Source organism: Metopolophium dirhodum, chromosome 3, assembly GCF_019925205.1.
Source record: "Metopolophium dirhodum isolate CAU chromosome 3, ASM1992520v1, whole genome shotgun sequence".
NCBI lineage: Eukaryota > Metazoa > Arthropoda > Insecta > Hemiptera > Aphididae > Metopolophium > Metopolophium dirhodum.
Genome location: NC_083562.1, coordinates 35,252,568 through 35,274,929, shown reverse-complemented (window position 1 = coordinate 35,274,929; position 22,362 = coordinate 35,252,568). Strand labels below are relative to the sequence as shown.

At 25.3% G+C, this 22,362-nt stretch overlaps 1 protein-coding gene across 1 annotated transcript in view; it reads left to right on the top strand.

Moving 5' to 3' along the window:
- The window catches only part of LOC132940087 (muscle-specific protein 300 kDa), a 74,877-nt gene that overhangs the window by 17,291 nt on the left and 35,224 nt on the right, over positions 1-22,362 (top strand). Inside the window, exons 12-57 of the mRNA XM_061007501.1 lie at positions 54-218; positions 275-436; positions 618-1,037; positions 1,108-1,248; positions 1,324-1,488; positions 1,549-1,678; positions 2,304-2,497; positions 2,561-2,746; positions 2,830-2,964; positions 3,032-3,169; positions 3,223-3,384; positions 3,449-3,763; positions 3,835-4,059; positions 4,126-4,653; positions 4,801-5,083; positions 5,276-5,529; positions 5,595-5,897; positions 6,425-6,624; positions 8,146-8,377; positions 8,461-8,753; positions 8,903-12,119; positions 12,177-12,320; positions 12,387-12,526; positions 12,584-12,782; positions 12,856-13,017; positions 13,086-13,250; positions 13,319-13,478; positions 13,551-13,839; positions 13,963-14,283; positions 14,363-14,558; positions 14,657-14,915; positions 14,978-15,155; positions 15,221-15,416; positions 15,994-16,068; positions 16,305-16,454; positions 16,538-17,347; positions 17,426-17,586; positions 18,405-18,567; positions 18,632-18,781; positions 19,023-19,190; positions 19,516-19,686; positions 19,774-19,929; positions 21,306-21,458; positions 21,525-21,846; positions 21,908-22,083; positions 22,183-22,314. Coding sequence (XP_060863484.1) covers positions 54-218; positions 275-436; positions 618-1,037; positions 1,108-1,248; positions 1,324-1,488; positions 1,549-1,678; positions 2,304-2,497; positions 2,561-2,746; positions 2,830-2,964; positions 3,032-3,169; positions 3,223-3,384; positions 3,449-3,763; positions 3,835-4,059; positions 4,126-4,653; positions 4,801-5,083; positions 5,276-5,529; positions 5,595-5,897; positions 6,425-6,624; positions 8,146-8,377; positions 8,461-8,753; positions 8,903-12,119; positions 12,177-12,320; positions 12,387-12,526; positions 12,584-12,782; positions 12,856-13,017; positions 13,086-13,250; positions 13,319-13,478; positions 13,551-13,839; positions 13,963-14,283; positions 14,363-14,558; positions 14,657-14,915; positions 14,978-15,155; positions 15,221-15,416; positions 15,994-16,068; positions 16,305-16,454; positions 16,538-17,347; positions 17,426-17,586; positions 18,405-18,567; positions 18,632-18,781; positions 19,023-19,190; positions 19,516-19,686; positions 19,774-19,929; positions 21,306-21,458; positions 21,525-21,846; positions 21,908-22,083; positions 22,183-22,314 — 13,044 coding nt within the window. The remainder of the gene's footprint in view (positions 1-53; positions 219-274; positions 437-617; positions 1,038-1,107; positions 1,249-1,323; positions 1,489-1,548; positions 1,679-2,303; positions 2,498-2,560; positions 2,747-2,829; positions 2,965-3,031; positions 3,170-3,222; positions 3,385-3,448; positions 3,764-3,834; positions 4,060-4,125; positions 4,654-4,800; positions 5,084-5,275; positions 5,530-5,594; positions 5,898-6,424; positions 6,625-8,145; positions 8,378-8,460; positions 8,754-8,902; positions 12,120-12,176; positions 12,321-12,386; positions 12,527-12,583; positions 12,783-12,855; positions 13,018-13,085; positions 13,251-13,318; positions 13,479-13,550; positions 13,840-13,962; positions 14,284-14,362; positions 14,559-14,656; positions 14,916-14,977; positions 15,156-15,220; positions 15,417-15,993; positions 16,069-16,304; positions 16,455-16,537; positions 17,348-17,425; positions 17,587-18,404; positions 18,568-18,631; positions 18,782-19,022; positions 19,191-19,515; positions 19,687-19,773; positions 19,930-21,305; positions 21,459-21,524; positions 21,847-21,907; positions 22,084-22,182; positions 22,315-22,362) is intronic.

Genomic DNA, 22,362 nt, shown 5'->3' with positions numbered 1-22,362 from the left:
TTAATATTTTATGATGTTTAGTATCGTAATATTTATCAAAAATATTCTTACAGATGAAACATTGGCAATGGCAGTTAGACCTCTATTTACCAGAACCATTTAAAGTAATTGGGGAATGGATTACAAAAGCTGAGCAGCTAATAAACGACAATAATATCCCATCTATTATGAATGAGGAGACTGCGGTTATAATTAGTAGAAAACTAGAAGATCATAAGGTACAAATTTATTTATATTTTAAAGACATTTTTATTTAAACATTATCATTGTATAGACATTTTTTGCTGATTTACCTGAAGTTAAACAAAAATTCAACGAGCTGTTGGTAAAAACTAAAAATCAAAACAGAGAAGTTAATGATCTATTGAGACGTCTCAATAACATTGAAGTAGATTCACATAAACGACGAACCCATCTAAAGTTTTTAGAACACAAGGTATTTTTATAACTCTTATAATGCAACTAAAATAATATTTCATCAATAAAAAAAAATTAAATTAAAATTCTTGCAAGCATTGAAGCATCATACATTTGATTGATACGATAAATTTGACTGTCTGAAATATAACTAAAAGCATGTACCCTACAAAAATGACAGAAAGTTTATTTATTTTTAGTGTTGTTTGATTGCATTTTTAAATTTGACTGAAAATAAACTAAAAGCATGGACTGTTAAATATGGCCGTCATCAGGATGTTTTGCAACTTCTCGAGAAATACAACAATTTCGTTATAGGAAATAATATATTTCAAGAATTTAATAAGGCATTTATAGATATGCAAAATGTTGTACAAGAGTATAAACATGAATGTCGCATAGAGTACAAAGAGACAGTTGCAATTGAAAAATTCATGAAACAGACTGCTGAACAATGGAAAAGTATTGCAATGGAGCTGAGATGTGCACAAAGTATGCTTGAAGAAGTAATAGCATATTGGAGACGGTGGAAATCATTATCTGAAGATATGAAAGCATGGTTATTGGATGCTGTTAAAAAAATTAACTTGCCACACGAGCAACGGATTGATTTTTTCCAGGTATTTAAGTAAACTTTAACTTGAAACATATTATGTTATTAAAACTGAATGAGTTATACTTTGTTTATAGGATATTGGTGTCTGGAAAGAAAAATATGAACTGCTTAATGATACTGTAAGTTTTTTAATTGCAACATGTGAAGATTCAATTTGTGCTGAATTAAAGCAAGAGTTCCAAAGTATAACAGCTACGTGGGAAAGTATATTTTTGGTAAATAAAATATAAACAAATAAGTAACCTAGAAAAATTAATAAAAGTCACAATAAATAAAATATTTTTTTATAGAAAGCTAAGGATTACATGCACTCTGGTGATATGATCAGAAATCGTAAAGAATATTTAGAAGGTTTGGACACATTACACAAATGGAACATACAAGCAGAACAAATTATGTCGTCAATACATTTGAGTTCATCACAAAAAATTAAAGAATACTTAGGTGACATCCAAGTATGATAATGTTTATTATAATAATTAGAATATATTTGTAATTTAAACAAATGGTTTTAGAGTCTTCAATCACAATTGGATCAAATGGATGATCTTTTTAAGGCAATCAGTAAAAAATTTCAAGTGTTAATAAAAGATTTAACAAGAGACGAAGTCAACGAGATGATGTTGTGTGTTAAAAGAGAAAAAGGCAAGTCAAATTAATAAAATGTATAAGATATACATAAGATATTTCATTATTTTCTATGTTTTGAATAAAAAAAGTAAGATGTGGTTTTATAATTTTTAATGATCTGTTTTTTTTTTTAAATTTAATTGGTTTTTATTTAAACTGTTTACAAATTTTTTTTCATAACCTTGTCAATGTTAAATTTTCAATCTATAGAGGTCTACGTTGCTGGTAAACTGTGAAAAATTTGATGTCTCTATTTTAATTTTAAAAAATATATATATCATGTATGGTACCCCTAAATACGTGGTTAATCCTCGTTATTCAGGCTGTAGTCTACACTGTGTATACCTTAATACGGGCCTAGATGAGTATGTACTGCATTAGACTTTTAAAAATTTTTAGAGATTAAAAATCTAATTTAATATCATTGCAATTTGAATTTTATACATTAAGATACACATAATTGTGTATTATTGTACATACTATGCAATTTATATAAACATTTGAACTTTCAAGGTATACTAAAATAATAAATTTCATAAATTTAATTGAAAAAATGTAAAAATATAGCAAACCAAAAATATATGATCACATTCACACTTAACCTATCAGTATGTTTTAATTTGTTTTGTATTGTTTATAGAATCTCTTGTTAATATTAGAGCAAGCATACCTGTACATTTAAATGCTCTTCACCATATGCTCGTTCAGTATGACGCTCTTGAGACAGGACAACAAGAAATAAATCATTGGTTAAACAATTGTGAAGAATTTTTGTCCACATTAAAACTAAGTAAAAGTCAAAAAGAATTACATGAAGATATTGAATACTTAAAGGCAAGTTGTGCTTATATTTATTATTATTTTAAAAGTTAATTTTATGTTCAATTTTAATTTTAGAGCATTGTAATACGCATGTCATATTACCAGTCTATGTTATCCAGCAAGAATAAAATATTCCAAAGCATAATTAAATCAATTCAACCAGAGAAAGATCAAGGAAATAATTCAGAGTTTGTACAAACAATGGCTGACCTGAACGCTAAATTTTCTAGAATAACTCAAGAATGTCAACAGTGGGATATGGTATGGATATATTTAATATATAAAAATAAAATATTATATAGTAATATTGATATCAAAAAAACATCTACACTTTTTAATTTTAGAAATTACAACAGACTTTGAGATGTTGGCATAATTTTATTGAAATAGAAAAAGTTATACTAGATTGGATTGAAACTAGTAAACAAGTATTTTTAGAGGAACAGACGAGTTCAAGGCAAAATTTAGAATCTCAAAAAGTAAGTTTAATTAAAACAGAAATTTAATCCATTATTAAATAATGTTAATAAAAACTGTATTTTTTAGGGGTATTTTGAGTATTCAAATAATAATAAATGGATTGCTGAATTAGAAAATGTTGAAGGTGAACTACTTAGATGTATCTTACCAAGTGAACAAGAAACAATAAGAAATAGATCCAAAGCAATAAAGTTAAAATATCAAGTAATATTGCATTAAACAACCAATTAGCAAATGTTGATTTATATTGTTTATAGGAATGTTTAAACATGGTCCCATCGTACATGAAAAGAGTTGAATTTAAAATAAATGAAATCACATTCAATCAATGTATAAATGAAGCAGAAAAGGAACTTAATATTGAACAACAAATGTTTAGTAGAAATGAAAATGTAAACTTGATACTCAAAAGGAACATTGTAAGTGGAATTTACTTTATTATTATTTGTACAATCATTAATAATTTTATATAATGGTGTTTAGGAATACTTTGATAACGGTATGATAGTTAAAGAACTTAAATCATGTTTAAATAACATGTCTGTCGAAAGTAAAAAAATATCAAATCCATCTATTGATTCAAGTCTAATCAAATCTATTAATCGATTTGAAAGCATAGAAAAGAGAACTGGGGAAATGAGACAAAAATGTAAACAAATACCTAATCAGTTTCAAGATTATAAATCTAAATTTAATAATCTAGAAAAATGGATGAATGCAGTTGATATAAGCGTTGAAAGATTATTAAAAGGACTTTTAAATGATGAAGAATTTGAAAAAGAAAAATCTATATTCCAAGTAAATGTTAAATTTAATTAATAACTATTTTATAACTTTTTATACATATGTAAAATAAATTTTGTTCTCAGGAAATTTGTCGTGATGTAGATAGTAAACGTGATGATATGAAATGGATGGTTCAGGTACTAGATAGTCTATTACCTTATGTATCTGATGAACAGCAACAAGTAGAACAAAAAAATCTTGAAGAATTAATTGGTCGATATAAACATTTAATACCAACCATAGACATGACAATAACTAAAACTGAAATGTACACCAAATGCTTTGTATACAAAAAAGAAGTCACAGAAGTTAGTTGATTTATATTAATAAAATTTTTTTTTTGTATTCCAAATTTAATTTATTTGTTTTATTAGATTGGAAAAATTTTAGAAAATTCCAAAGATGAACAATTACTTAATAAAGGAGAATCATTGGATGATTTAAGTGATCTCATTAAAAATCAGGAACAAATAATTGAAAGACTCGAGAAACAACGAATGATTGTAATGTCAACATTACAAAGAGGAAAGCAATTAGTGAAAAATTCCTCTTCTGTGCCAAACTTTATTCCTCAACTTGTTTCCAAATTGGAAACAGATTGGAGTTTTGTATACAATGATTCTATTGATAAATTCAATAAATTAAAAAATGCTCAAAGGCTATTAATAGATTACACAAAAACTAAAAATGAAGTTATGGAAATAATTAAAAAAGCCGAAAATGAACTAAAAACAGTATCTGATGATAATAAACATAACTCACAAGAAATTTCAATGCAATTGAGAAGTAAACAAGAACTAAGTCTTGCCTTGCGAGAAGCAGCCGAAAATATGTTAAACAAATTGAGGGATATATCACAAAATTTACATATTCCTGAAAAAGAATTTGCAATTGAAAACGAAGTAATATTATATAAATAATAATATTAATCTAAATATCTAATATTTATTGTTACTGTAACATTTTATTTTAATTCATTTATTAACTAGATTTGACTTGGATATATTTTGTACATAAATTTAATTTTGTTTTTATTTTTTATTATACAGATTAGTGTGATAGAAAATAAATTAACAGAAACAATTCAAACAGTGGATAAAGAAACACAGCGATTAGAAAAGCTCTCAATAAAACTATGTGAACTTGATTCAGGATTAAACAAAATTCATGTCTGGTCTGTTGAATCTGCTCCTGCTGTCATAGAAAGAATACAACAAGATCAAACAAATCCTGAAGTTAAGGCACGAGGAATTGAAGAAGTTCAAGATGAACTACAAAAACAGCGAAATAGCTTAGAACGCTTAACAGAAGATCTACATAGCTTTGAAAAAGGTAAATATCATTAAATTTTGATTAAGACAAGTAAAGTATTTTATTAAGTTTTGTTTTTTAAATGACAACCTATATTTTTAATTAGTAGATGCATTTCTCAAAATATTTACAAAAAATTAAACTTTATATTACAAACTAACCATTTTGAACACAAAAACTTAATTATGTATTTATTTTATTTATTATTTTTAGAAAGTGATACCACCAATGAAACACAAAAACTCAGACAAGATTTGGATGAAGTAAGAATGTCAATTTTAAATTTGGAGTGTAATACTAATCGTAAGAATGAAGAAATCAATATTGATCTTAATGAATGGCAAGTTCATAAAGCAAAGTTAGAAGAAATTAGACCTTGGTTAGAAAACGCTGAAAAAAAAATAAATACTGATCATATAAAACCAATCACATTGCAAATGGCCAATGATTGGTTAAAAAATACACAAGTATGTTGTGCTAAAATTAAAAATTAACCTTGTACTCTAATATAATTTTGATGTTTTTTGATTAGTTGATTAATTTAGAATGCCAAGAAAAAATTGAAAATCTTAAAACCATAACTTCTGAGAACAAGACTGCAGTTATTTTAAATGAAGTAGATGCAATTCAGTCTCGTTGTATATCTGTACAATCATCGGCAGTACAACAAACTACCCGTCTACAAAGATTGTTATATAACTGGAATGAATTAAATGAAAAAGCTCAAAGAATAGAAGAAAAACTAAATCAACCACTATTATCTGAATTGAAAGAATTAATTATAAATCAATCAATTTCAGAAGATTTACTCGAAAAAAAATTAATGGAACATAAGGTTAGGACTTAAGAACTAATAATTATTTATTTTATTTTCTACCTTAAGAGAACGTCACACCTGCATGTGATGTCTCCGTCTTACACACGTACGACATAGACAAACGCGTTTACGCCGTTTCAGTAGAACTCGCTCGATTTTGGTTCTAGAGCAAAAACACCTTTTATAAAATTGAATTGTGATAATATTTCCGAGGGCAAGTCAATGCATTTTTATTTAAAAATTTAAATTTTGAAGAGTTAAAGGTATTTTAAAAATGTTGAAAGTTTTTTCTATTTCTAAACAATGTAATGAACGTTATATTGGGTAAAATGGAAAATAACACAACAACTTACCCTCAGAAATATTGTCACAATTAAATTTTATAGTAGATACCTATTTTTACTCTAGAACCAAAATTGAGCAAGTTCTACTCAAATAGCTTAAACGCGTTTTGTCTATGTTGTTAGTGTGTAAGACAGAGACAACACATAGGGTGTCCATCCTCTTAAATTAATATACCTAGGTACAATATGTATTAATTTTAGGCATTAACTCAAGAACTTAATGAATGTCTTAGTGACATTTCTAGTCTTTCACAAAACCTTAATGGACTAAACCAACATTTTACACTTGAAACTACCAGTGATATTAAGGAGAAGTTGTCTACTTTAAAGACCAAAAATAATGAATATTTAAAGATAATGCATGGACAAATGCAAACAATTTCCAATATAATTTCAGACAAGTACATAAATTTAATTTATTATATTTAATACCATTACTAATATTATAGTCTAAAAATTATCTTAAGGCTAACATAAGATATATTATTATTTTTTTTAAATATATGTTATAACAGCATATACAGTTTCCCATGAGGATATACCCTTTAGACTCGACGCCCAGACAAAAACCAGTTTTTTGTCATTTTACCTATAAACTAAAAAAATTATTAAAAATCATGAGAATAATAAAAATAAAATGTTGAAAAGTCAACATTTTCACAAAAATAAACTCTAAATTTGGCTATCTTCGATTGTTTCAAAAAATAAAAATATAAAATAATAAACGCTTTTTTAACTTTTTTAACAAAAATTAAATTAAATTACAAAATAAAATATGTGTAGTCCTTGTCTCTGTGAGTCTAATAAAAAAAATTGATTTATGATATATTTATTATCTCGGGGAGATATTGCAATAGGTAAATCCTCGCGGGACACCCTGTATACTGTATGTACAATATTATGTTGTTTTATTATAATTTTAACATATAAATTCAGTTAATTTATTATGGATAATATAAGTTTTTATAAATAGGTAATAATAATATATAATATTATATTTTTTTTTTTACTTATTATTAACCCCTGCAAATGTGTCATTTTTAAGGAGTTGTGTTTTGGCAATTCTTTTGTTTGTTTCGGTCACTGCTCATCTTTGGGTGTGTAATAAATGATTATTAGTGTGTGTATACCCTCCAACTATCACTCAAATCATACATATTACACACCAGAATGCACATGTAATTTAGTCATTAGATCAAAATATTCAAAATCAATTTATGAACGTGAAATAGCTAAACGCCTGACAAAAATTTAAGTACTTCCAAAGGTCTGGTTTAAAAAATGCAATGACTTTTTATACATATACAAGATTAATTTGCATCAGTCAGAGCACTTTTTAATTTTTAGTAAATTCTTGACAGGAATCAACATTTAAAATTTTATAAACTTTTCTATTTTTTCTATTAGATAATATATTAAAAAATATTAAAATATTGAAAATAATATGCTCCTCTGACTAATGCAAAGTAAACTTCTTTATCTAATCAAAAATTTTTACATTATTTATATTGAACCACTAGAGGTGCTTTAATTTTTATCAGTCATTAAGGTCATTTTGATGAAAAATTTATAGTGTTTGCAAGGGCCTTAACATAATTGTTTTTAAAAATTTTAGTTATTTATATTACCATTCTATTATGACTAAATTAAATGTATTTATTAAAACAAGATAAACTCTGGTTGCATTTGAAATTACAAATAGTATGCTCAAAGCTTTTCATAACAATCTCTCGTAGTCTCATTATTGGGTAATGGGTATTCATTTTTATATGATATAGATAGGGAGTAGGTACATTTATAACCCAATGAGAAAGAATTATTTTTCTCTTAATAATTAATTTTTTACTATTTTACTCGATTTAGTGTAATCTATATTTTAAACTCTATAGTTTTAAGAAATGAGAATGTTGAATATATTTTAGAAAAGAACATGAAATCAAAGTAAATACGTTTTGTGAATGGTTAAATGAATTGGATTCAAAAGTAAATAAATGCAATATTGTTCCGAGTACTTCAATTGAAGAAATATTGAAAAAGCTTCACACATTTACTGAAGAACACATGGAAAAACAGTCATTATTTACTGAAATTGAAGATGATTTTAAAAATTTTGATGATAATGTTTCAATACAACAATCAATTATGCAATTTAAAGTAAGTACTATATAACTAGTTTTAATAATATTCTTTTAAATATCAATTTTTATTTATATTTTATAATTTTTATACTTTTATAGGAACTTCAAGATTTAATGCAAAAGAAAAAAATTGTACTCGAAAAAGCAAATGAATTTTTTATTTGGAATGAAACATTATTAGAAAAGTTGAAGCATGCTGAATTTCAATTTGATACAAATCAAGATAAAATTAATTTAATAAATGATATAAGTGCTTGTTCTGAGGAAGTAGATCAATGGAAAAATAATATTGATTCAATTGAACACTTATTGCATAAAAGTAAAACTACTATTCCCGGATTATCAATTGCGGAGCAATTCAAACAGTTACAATTGAAATTGGAACAAATCCAGTAAGTAAAATATGTTATTGCACAGATAGAACAATTGATATTATCTACCAAAAAACTAATTGTCCCTTTTTTAATGAATCACCCTATTTTTAGTGTATAACGTAATAGATAAAGAATTATTTTCATATGTATTTAATTAACTATTTTAGGGAAAAACTCAAAGCAAAAGAAGAAAATGAACAGAAAGTAAAAGATTGTCAAAAAATGGTCAGTGAAATAAACGATAATTTGGTAAAACAAATTAAAATAGTTGAGAGTAAAGTTAATGATCATGTATTGACATTAAAATCATGGAAAGATATTTCTCTTGTAATTCCGAAACTACAGAAATTAAAAGACACAAGTGAACTTGTTGAACAACTGAAGACTTTGGAAAAAGAAGGTGAAATACTAACCCAGCTAGACAAAAGTAGTTCGATATTTATACAAAATATTTTATTGGATATAAACGCTGAGTTGATTAATTTAAAAACTAAGACTGAACAGTCAATTGCAAATTTAACAGAATTGAACGATAATTGGTTAAATATGAACGATGTAAAAAATAAAATAAAGACAACTAAAGAAGAATGCAAAACTATTTTAGAATCAATAGAAACGCCAAATGATTTAACTGAGGCTCAGATAATAGAAGACAAATATAACAAAGCATTAAAACAAAGTACAGCCTTATTGGATGTCTTGCCTGTAGTTGAGGAATCTGTGCAAAAAATGGTGACATTGGCTGAAAATTATCCACAACTTAATGTTAAAAAATTTAATCAAATTTATAAAAAAGACTTAGAAAGTTTGGAAAAATACCATGCTGACCTTAAAGAAAATGCTGAAATAGCACATTCTCAACAAGTTATTTGGAAACAAGTGAACCAGACCAAAGATAGTATTTTACAATGGTTATCGGATGTAAACATTGAACTTTTAGATTGCACAAACAATTTAGATGACATTGAAAAAATTAAAAACAAGCTTGTTAAATACTCAGAAGAAAAAGAGCTTAATTTAGATTTAAAAAACAATCTTGCTGAAAAAATAAATAAATTACAAAAACTTAATGGAAATAAACCTATTATAACATTAGATTCATTAAGTGTATTGATTAATGATCAATTTGATGCCGTTGAAAGTATTGCTTGTAATTTAGTTCGTCTAATTACTGCTTTTTCTCAACGAGAAGAAGCAATAAGAGCGGAAATAAAAAAACGTACTACTGAAATTAATCAAATACGAGAAAATGTTAATAAGTGTGACAACTTAAACAATGAATTAGATACATTATTGATTAATTTAAAATCTTGTCAAAAATGCAAAAATGAACTGATTAAAATGAATTTAAACATAGACACTGTTAACCATTCAGTATCAGAAATGACTGAAACTTTTCCTATAATTGCCGAATCAACAGCAATCAAAGAATTGAAAAGTCTTAAGAAACGATACGAAAGTGTTGTTCAACAGGTGGATAAAGTTGAAACAACATTAATGACATATTTAAAAAAACATTTAGAAGATGATTTAAATAACCTTCTACATTCGATAAAAAGTATTGATGAAAAGCTAACATGGTGTAAACCTGAAGAAGAAATTGAGAAAGAACAAATCGAAACTAAACTTGTTTCTGTTGAGGGCATCAAAGGAAACCTATCGTTGATTAAGGAACAAAAATCTAAAATTGACCATGTCTTAGAATACCTCAATCAGTATTCATCGTCTGATGTAAACTTAGAAGATTTGAGCAACAACGATGAGCTATTAAGTGTTAACCTCGAGAACACTGAAAAACAAATAAACGAACGAAAGGAAGCTCTAGAAAAAATAATTCATTTCTGGGTTGAGTATCAAAAATATCTCGATAATATCCTTCCATTAGTAAATATTTTAGAAAATGATATAAAAATGTCTGTAGAAATTCCTATTGATATGAATTCAATAAATATAATGGAAGAAACTGTAAATAAATTTCAGTTCAATGTCGATACAGCTAAACAATTTTTGAATGAACTTGAATCTTGTGTCAAAAATATCAAATGCATTGATAGTAAATCAACATTAGATAATCAAGCTATAAAAATTAAACGGAAGTTAGATTCTTATCAAAATAGCATCGGTAAAGGCTTAGAAAGAATAGAACATCTAAAAGAAATGAAAATAGAATTTAACGTTTCTTTTGAAAAAGCTAATAAATTAATAAAAGAATTAAATAATAAATTGAAATCTATTGAAACCACTCAATCTGCAGGCAAAAAATCTATTCAAAATGCACAATCGGATTTAGGAATTATGAAAAATCTTAACAAACAACTTGAAGAAAGTCAACAATTAGTCAATGACACAGTATCAAAAGGTGAATGTATGTACCCTGATATTACTATGGAAAATCGGGAAGAAATAAGATCCAAAGTTAAGCAATTAAGATTAGCGTGTGAAAATTTAAATGACGAATGTGGAAATATAACAAAAACAGTTGAAAATATTTTAGTACAAAAATCATCTTTTGATGAAAGTTGTAATCAAATTCAAAATTGGCTTCATGAAACAGAAGAAAAATTCAATGATTGTAAAAGAATAAAGAGAAACAATATTATAGACAAAAAAACTAATTGCAATAATTTAAAAACATTGAAACAAGATTTGATTGCTTATAAAGATAACATTAATCAATTGAAAGAAAAGGTAACTCAACTAAATGAACCAGACACTGATTTAAAACTTAAAGATTTTTTCAAAAAATATGACAGTATTGCATTAGGAGTGAATAAATGTTTAAAATTAAATGAGGCACATTTGAAAAATCATGAATTGTATTTAGAAAATGTAGAAATATTTAAGAATTATCTCAAGGTATTACAAGACGAGTATTCAGTTGCAGTGAATAATGTTTCAGAAACTGAGTCTGATGTGTTTATGAATATAATTGGTCATAAATCTGAAGGAGAGTCATTATTAGAAAAATGTAGTGATATTGGAAGTACTGTATTAAAAGAAACCGATGTAGATGGTAAGACTGCAATACAGAATGAACTCGATGAAATTAAAATTAACTGGGAAAGTTTAATGTTAAATTGTGAAAATACTTCAAAAATGTTAAGCCAAAAACAAAATCAAAATGATAAAATTTTAACAAAAATTGAAAATCTTGATAAGTATTTAAAATCAATTGAAACACAAATTAAAGATAGAAGTTTAAAAAATTCATTAGCAAGTAAACAACAATATTTAGAAAAATTGAAACAATTTGACGAAGATATCACAAAAAAACACAAGGAGATTTTAGAAATACAATCTGAAACTATTGAGGTTTTACCCAATGTAAACAGTGCAATTACTAGTTTAATAAAAACTTATCAGAGTGTTAAAACCAGAACAAAGGTACTAACGTATTAAAAAGCAATGAGAATAAAATAATTAAATAACAATTTATTTTAGGAATCAATATTAAGGTATGAAAATTTTGTAAGAGAACACCAACATTTTGATTCAAGTTATGAAGAGTTTATTGGATTAGTAAAATGTTTAACAGAAGAACTAAACAATTACAGCGAAGTTGTTGGCGATTTAGGACTTCTACAAGTAAATCATAATAAAATATAATTTTTAAATTTTTAATATTTAAATTATTTTATTATTATTATTAAGGCAAGGCAAAAAAAACTATTAGCATTGTCAGATTCGAAATGCCAACAAAGTGTGCAGTATGAGTCCCTTGTTAATATGGCGGAAAAATTATATGCCCAAACCTCTCCAGACGGAAGAGAAATAATTCGCCAAAATATGAAGTACCAATTTATTTTAGGTAGGTATTGGTCAAAAATACTAATTAATTTTGATTTTAGGGATTTGAGAAATGCGTGGGAATCAGTGTCTGAGACTTTGCAATCCAGTCTAAGCAAGCTCGATAATTGTTTATTGCAATTTGCTGAATTTTCATTGTCGCAAGAACAACTGACCAAATGGCTGAAAAATATTGAGCAAGCAATGCAACAACACACTGAAACAAAAGCTACCTTACAAGAGAAAAAAGCTCAACTTCAGGTATATTCTTTATGCTTGAATTCAAACTAAGATATTATCAAATATTAACCATTTAATTATTTGTTTAAATTAGAACCATGTTGTTATCAATCAAGAAATATTGTCTCATCAAAATCTTGTACAATCAGTGTGTGAAAAGGCTCAAGAACTCGTGAATCAAACAAAAGATAACACTTTAAACACGTATTTAGAATCAATCAAAAATCTTTATGAAAAGATTGTTACAAAGTCTAAGGTTAATAAAAAAAAATTAATTTAAATTTTATCATTTAATTTAAATTGAATCTATTTATTTATATTTAGGAGTTGATGGATTCGTTAGAGCTTTCTGTTCAAAATCATTCTGAATTCAATCAAGTTTGTCAGAAACTTAAATTGATTTTAAAAGAACAACGTGATAAAATTCGAGAAAATGATAGTATTGCTGCAGAAAAAGACAATATTGTTAAAAAAATTAATATATTTAGAGTAAATATTATATAGCTCGTTAATGACCTAATCATTTCCATTAATAATTTTAATATTACTAATTATAGGAATTGAAAACAGCAAATACAACTGAAAATGAATTACGAAATCATCTTGGAGATGTATTTCAATTGGTTAGCAAAACAACCACGAAGAAAGGAATTAATGTTATGTCAAAAGAAATATCAAAAATAGATAGTGATAAATCACAATTAATTATACAGCTAGGTAATTTTTTTTTAGAAGTTAAAATATACCCAACAATTAAATTTATAAGCAATAAAACAAATTTTATTTTAGATACCATTATTGAAAAAATGGAAGAAGTACTGATTCAATGGACTGATTTTGAAAGTGAATTTGATGAGATTACCAACTGGTTTAGATTAACAGAATCACTTATTAAAGATCAACAATTGCAATCAACATTTGAAAATAAAGAAAATAAATTAAAACTTTTTGTGGATAAACGAAACGAAGTATTAAATTATGAGCCCAAAATTGAAAAGTTCATTGATAATTCAAATAATTTGTTGCATACAAGTGGAGTAGAACGTCTAAAACCACTTATACTTCAAGTTGGAAACCGGTAAGAATAATATTAACGTAAAATCCATTTTATTTTCTAACATGCCTAACTAAACTCAATATTTTTAAAAAAAATATTTACACAATTTTTTTTGTGATCATTTTTTATATATATTTGTTACAGGTACCAATTAATTTTAGTTTTAAGTAAAGAAATTGTGGCTAAATGGCAAAATATTGCTGATGATCACAAAAATTTCAACAACAAATTGGCTGAATTCAAGTCATGGTTAGAAACTTTGGAAAGTAAACCTGCTCAAATCCTGGATGACAATGATTTAGATTTGAACAAAAAACTATCACAATTACTAAGTATCTATGGTAGTTCTGATCAAACACCGGCAAAAATATCATTATTAACGTCTATTGGAGAAAGTTTATACCCTGATACATCTGCTGCTGGGCGAGAAACTATTCGTCAACAACTCAAAGATATTCGCGAAAGGTATAAATAAATAAATCATTATAAAGGTATAAATATATATGTAAAATAGACACTAAGACTTATAATTTGTGTAATATAGATGGGATACATTAGATGAAAAAGTAAAGACAGCTCAAAAAACTCTTGGAGTCCAATCACAACAATGGAATAGTTATCAAGAAACCCTTTTACAAACTATTAATTGGTTGGAAGGTATGGAAAAAGTAATTGCTTCTAACCAGTCACCCATTTGGTCTTCTCCACAAGAAATAAGATCAAAACTTTTAAAGCAAAAGGTATTGATGGAAAACAGCAAATGAACACTATAATATATATTTCCGATTTAATTTTAAAACTTAAAAACTATATTTACTAACATTTAATTATGTAATAGGCAACAATGCAAGAAATAAATTCACATAGTCGTATGATAGAAACGATAATGGAGAAAGGGAAAACAATAAAGAAGCCTAAAGACGAATGTGATTCAGATATGTCATTGAAGGACAGATATGATTTGTTGCGTGAAAAAATGAATAATTCTATTTCACAACTTGAAAACTACTTAGAGACTTATCAACAGTATCAGGATTTACACAAATCATACCAAGATACTCAAAAACAGCTTTGGGACCAACTTTCAATATATACAGGTATTTTATTCAAATTTGCCATTATTTTTTCATTGTTTTAATACTACTATGTATAATTTTAGATTATTCGGGAAACAAACAAATTTTAGAGTCACGATTAAATAAAGTTAATGTTATACAAACTACTTTCAATAACAATAAAACAACTTTATTGACAATGGAACGTTTTGTAGAAAACTCTAAGGATACAATTCCACAAAAAGCAATTGATACAATGTTAAGAGATCATACAAATTTAAAGTAAAATATTTAAAATATTCAATAACAAATCACCCCATTATTTACTATGATCAATTGTGTTATAGATTTGAACAAGAAAAGTTTCAGTCATTGTTAAATGATTTATTAGAAGGTTTACAAAGTAGAATAAATCAATGGGTAGAGTTTGAAAACTTAATGCATCAGTTAATTTCTTGGCACAATGATACTGAAAAGAAATTGCAAAATTATTCAGAAAAGGGTACACTTGAAGAAAAAACTCAGCAGTATAATAAATTTCTGGTAATTACTTTTTTATAAAAATATCTTCAATAAAAGTATAAGGTTCTATATTTAAATAACCGAATAATATTATCATTATTTAATGCATCATAAATCATAATGTTATAAGTTATAACTTATTAGTTATAAGTTACTATAAGTATATACATTTTGATATTAATTTAAATAAAAAATAAAAATAAAAAAGGACATGGTTGGATTAATAATAAAAAATACATTTTTATTTTCATAATATCTTCATTTAATTACTGTAAACAGCTTTTTATATTGATAAGTAAAACATAAAAACAGTATAATATTTAATGTGTTTATTATAAGCTAAATATATAATTATTTTAATTTAACTGCTATGTTGGTACATTATGGATTTTTATTATAATAATTGATTGCTTTATTCAATTTTATCATATTAGGAGAATAAAATTTGGATAATAAAATAAGAACTTTAATAAAATGTCTTTATAACTATTAAGAACTTTTATTTGGTACCTGCATAAAAATCATAACTTAAAATATATTTAGCTAAAAAAAAATAAAAATTCGGAAAGTAATAATATATCTTTTAACTTTCATCTAGGATTTAGAAAAAGAAATTAAAGGAAAATCTAATTCGGTGAAAGATTTAATTGCATTTGGCGATCACCTTCAACAAGTAAGACACAATTATAAAAAAAAAAAACAAATATTGCATGAACCATGTTATTAACTAACATTATTATTAAGTAAAACAGATACATAGAAATATAAAAACATAATGTATAACAATTAATATTATATTAAGTAGATACATTATAAAATCTAATTTTGTTAATTTTGATTATATAGTTATTAAAATTATTGAAAATATATTACTTAATTTAAATTAATAATTATTCATAAACATTTTAGTCATTAATAGACGATCTGAAAAAGAAAGTTTTAGACGTAGACAAACTTATTGATCAATCAAATGATTATGAATCTACTGGTGAAGTACGACTGTCAACCAAAGTAAAACAAATATCATCTCGTTATCAATCAATGCAAACTACAATAAAGGTAAAGCTTAAAATGAATAATTTAATAACTGAAACTAATTTGTATTATATTTTATATTAACTATTTATTATTTATAACAAAAGGACATTTTAAATAAATGTAATGAATCTATTAAAATCCACCAAGAATATGTGGATAAATACAACGAATGTTCAATTCAACTTTCAAATGTTCAAAGTCAATTTAAAAACTTAAACAAACCTCCATTATCATCACAAGCTCATCAATATTTAATTCAGAAAAATGGAAAATTAAATGAATTATTAGACACAAAACCAAATGTAACATGTTTGTTGAATAGTTGTATAGAATTAGGAGAAAAATTATATTTGAGTACATCTACGTCGGGAAGAGAAAACATAAAATGTCAGTTGGATGAACTTCAAACTGTATTTGACACTTTGTACGATGATATTTTGAACATTAACAGAGAAGTTAAAGATCAACTTACTAGATGGAGTGGATTTGAAGAACTGTACAATGAACTAAACCAATGGTTCAATAATACAAAACAAATATTGAATAAGGATTTAGTACTCAAATCTACATTGGATGAAAAGAAAATGCAGTTACAAATTTACAGAGATATGCTCCAAGCCACATTAAAAAGGAAGCAAGATATTGTAAAGTTACAGGACTTAACTGGCAAAATGCAAATGCAAGAAAATAATGATATTCTTTTATCGTCCATGAGTAAACAACATGATGACATTTTAAAACAAATTCAAGATTTTGTAGACAAATATGAAGCTATTGTAAAAGACCATGAACAATATACTAAATCTGTAATGGAAATGCAAGAATGGCTTGATGCAACACATAATACGTTAATGCTCTGGGGCGATACAAATTTGGAAAAAATTTCTTTGTTGAGCAACCTGGACAGAATAAAGGTAAATATAGGCATTCTTTTAGACTTATTAAATATGTTATACCTACTTAATGATTAATTATGTAACTATATTCTTTAGAATTTGTTATTAAGTCTTACTGAAGAAGAAAATAGGATTTATAACATACAAAAACTAGCAGAAAAAGTTATTCCTGGTACTGTTGAAAATGGTCAAGTAAATATTAGGGCGCAAATTGACTCATCACAACAAGATTGGGAAGGACTCATGACAACAGTAAAGTGAGTAGTATACTGTATACATATAGTATATGCATGTATATAAAAAACATTATAATAACTTAGATAATTTATTCCAAATGGGTATTTTAAATAATTTGTTTTAGAATGCTAATGTGTTTTATAATAATATAATACATTATCATAACATATTAGTTATATTATAACTAATATGTTATGATAATGTTTCCATATAAGTACCTATATAGTTTAGTTGTTAATATTTCAAAGATAATTATCGTAATTTGTTATTATGTATAATAGATAATTATCTTATTATTTCTCATTTACCATGCATTTCAATTTAAATGGGAAGGTTTTAATAAAAGTATAATTATTTACCTATTTCATATTTATCACAAAAATCATATTAAAATACACGCATTTATAATTTATTAGTTATTGACTTATGATTGAAATCAAATATATGTATATGTAATTATATTTGAATTATTTAAGAATTTAAACAATATGTCAATATATTATGTAAGAACATTTTTATTTAAATAAAAAAAGGCAAAGCTAAGCTTCCCACATATTAGTGTGTGACTAAAATATTATGGATACGTAAACGAAAATTGACAAAAAAAAAATTCCCTGTGACAATTAGGAGCACCTTTAGGAAAATCCAAATATTCTGAGTATATAAAAAAAAATGTATTCTTTAAAGAACTTCAACAAACCCTTATTTGAAAAATCGGGAATGTTTTAGCTATTTTTTGAACAATTATTAAAATATTGAAACTAATTTACATTTAATTTTTTTAATACTAAACAAATATGCATTGTAATATATCGAAAATATTAATCTTATTCTGTAGAACATCAATAGAAGCTTTAGAAAGTAAACTTAATAGTTGGAATGAATTTGATGTACTCAAGGAATCATGTTTAACATGGTTACGAGAAACTGATTATAAAATTCATGCTATTGACTTAAAAAATTCATTACAAGAAAAGAAAACTCAGCTGGAAGAACTTAAGGTAATAATTTTCATAGTAAATATTTACCTAATAATATTTATACATTTTAAACTTATAACTCTAGGAGTTACAAGGAGTGATTCGAGCTAAAGAGTTAGAAATTGATTCAATCACAGAAAAATCACAAAACCTTTACACAATGTCAATGTCTACCAAAAATTCTCAAATCACAGAAATTGTTCAAAAATTTCATCAGCTTTCAATGAAAATAAAAGTAAATTTATTCATTGATTATAAACAAATAAATTGTAATAATTTTATTTTGAGGTTTCACAAATGCATATTATTATTGTAACAAGTTTAGATATAACTGACAATAGCCAATAAGAATCAACTTAATATGAATTTAAATTCAAAATTATAATTGTTATTACCATCGTTACTTTTTTTTGCATTTATATATGCATTAATGCATTACTATTTATATATTTAATTATTTTAATTTAAAAAAAAAGGAATTGGTTGGAAAGTGGCAACAGTTTGTAAACAATCACTTGGAATTTGAAAGCAGTTTAAGTGAAGCCATTATTTGGTTGGATACTGCGGACGATAAATTAACAAGTTGTACAGACTTCAAATCTACCAGTAAAGCTGATTTAGAAGAAAAACTAATTGTTATTCAAGTAAAATTACAAATTCATAATATTTATTCTTATTTGATTTTAAGCATAAATTAAAATGTATAGTTTGGCTGAATCATTGATTTGTTACACACATATAATACATGTATACTGCCATATTGTATTAAATGTTTGATACTTCAACAGCTACATTGCAAAAACTATATAATATGGTTTTAATTTTATTTTCATGAGATTCATTAAATATGAAATTCATGAAATGTATATCCTTAAATTTTACTTAAGTCGTGGTTTTTAAATGTGGATATTATGTCATGACATAAAAATTAAAATGTATGGAAAATAATAATTTAAATATTTTTCTTAGGACATCTTGTTATATAAAGATGATGGTTTTAATAAAGTTCAAAATTGCATTGAAATAGCACAAATAGTTTTGGCTAATACCGCACCTGATGGTCACAAATCAATAAATGAATCACTTATATCTTTACAAGAACATTGGAGTAGTTTAGCAACAAAGATGGTTGAAACTAAGGTAGATACAAAATATATTCCAAAACACTAATTAATAATCATTAATCATTAACTTTATTAAATAATACTTGTTTAATTGATGATGTAGACAAATATTGATGAATCAATCCAGCGGTGGTCAGGATTTTTAGAACATGTCAAACAAGTAGGAAAGATAATAGACAAGTTTGATGATGCATTACCAGAGTTGGAAGAATTTCAAGGGACCATGTCTGAAAAAAGAGATCAATTAGAAAAATTAAAAGTGAATATATTATTTTTCTTACGTAAATTAAGTTTTAAATATTTGTATACCTACCTATTTTATAAACATAATCAAATAATATGCAAGTCGTATATACTATAGGTGATGTATATAATTATTTTACACAAGTGTATAAACTTTTATTTTAAAAAATAATTTTAAAATTTCTTTTTGATTTTACATTTTTAGATTTTAAGTAGAGCGTTGAATGTATTAATATTACTATGATGTACGTTTTAATTTCAATTTAATTTATAGAAAATTTTTTTAAATTTTTTCAAAATCTAACTCAATAATCCTTAGGAGTTTTGATTTCTGGAATTTAAAAAGAGTTTGACGTTAAAGCCAAATACTAAATAAAGTTTTATAAGTGATTGAATTTCAAATGTTGATGACAGGTAAAATAGCAAATTCTGAAATTCAAAAAGTATTAGTCTTAAACACTTGAAACATTCCACTACCTATAACATAAATAATAATTTTTTTTTCAAAATATTTAGGCTAAATTTCAACTGTTAATAAACATTTGATTTTCAAATGATTTAGTTTTTTTTTAGTGTTGATAAAATATTTTAGGCTTGGTCATAAATCTGAAAATGTAACACAAGATGTTGTATAAGTTTTTTTAATACCAATTTAAAAATGTTGAAAATACATAGCCATGATATTTTTCATAAGCGTTTGAAGTTCATATTTTGACAAAATTCATCAACATCACAAAAATTTGTAAATTAATAACATTTTAATTTTAATAGTTAAAGCTTTCAAATTTTGTTGAAATTGTTTAACTAAATAAAAATTATGACTAGATATTTTGTTGTAATTGAAAAACATTATTCGTGGAGACTTGAAACTTTCACTACTATATATACTATATTGTACAATATATACTCAATGCTACTACGTATATTATTATCATAATATTATTATTTACTAAGCACAATGAAATTTTCCAAGCATTTAGATTAGCTGCTTATAAGCTGCTTATACCATGAACCTATTTTTATTGGTCTATAATACGTCGGTATTCACTTATGTTAATAACAGCTAGTAATATTTTATAAAATAATATAAAAATAATTTCTATTTAATGTAACTATGGGAATGGTTTTTATCAAAAATTAATGAAACCTATGATTCTTCTTAGCATAAAAATTTGAATTTCTATATGAATTTCTAGACTATTAGACTGACAACTGATTCCACTGAGAATAGTATTTTTTTTATTAAATATAATGATTTAACATTAAATTCAAATAATTAAACACATTCATTATAGTGACCTACTCTATGATGTAGTATACTCAACACATACTAGTCAGCAAGCGAGTTTTTCAGTTTTAAAATATATATATAAATTTTATAATTTACTTTAGCATTTAGACGAAAAAGTCCGCTGTGAAAAGTTAGAAATGGATTCTTTGAAATCAAAAGCACAAGAGATGTTAAAGACAGGGCATCAAAGCAATGCTGTGGCAGAAACACAAGAAGTATTTAATAAGTTTGATGGAATTTCAGATAAAGTCAAGGTAAAACATTTGATAGCTTGAATAGTTTTCTATGAAACAAAACAATGTTTATAATTTAAATTTCAGAAATTACTTAATCAACGTGAGCAACAATATAAAGATCATAAAACCTATAAAGCAGCGTATGAAGAGCTATCTAATTTTTTGAATAGATCTCGAGATAAAATACCATCACTGAAAGAACGACCACTTAGTGATAAATTAGCAATTGAAAATGCAATAACACCATTGGAAACCCTATTAAATAAAAGAGCTCAAGGCGAATTGCTTTTAGACAACTTAAACACAATTGGAGGCATTATAATTACAAGTACCTCTGAAAATGGAGAAAAAATTATAAAACAAGAAATTTCATCAATAGCTGATGAATTGAATAAATTATTTGATGGTATGTCAAAAAAGATACTTATTTAATAATATTTGTATTTAATTTTATTCTTTTCACCTAGATATATTAACTCAAAAAGATAATCTTCATGCTATTCATACACATTGGAGAGAATATAAAGATGAATATGAAAAACTATCAGATTGGTTGCAACAAATTGATATATCTATGAAGGCTATTAAAAATACACCGTTAGCGACTGTATTAGAAAAGACTGATCAAGTAAAACAAATACAGGTATATTGACGAAAATTGTCATGATATATTTATAATTTTTGTATAAATATTTTAAAATTATTTTGTACAAATAAAGTTATCTTATTACTTCTTTTATAGGACGTGTTAGATAATTTAGAAAAAGGAAAATCTAATATTGAGAGATTTAATGAAAGTTCAAGCCCACTTTTAAAATCTCATCTTGAAACTTATGTCAATAATCAGTTAAGACATCTTAACTCCCGTTATGAAGTAATACTTTAAAATTGATTTCATTTCACTATTTAAAACATTTGAAAT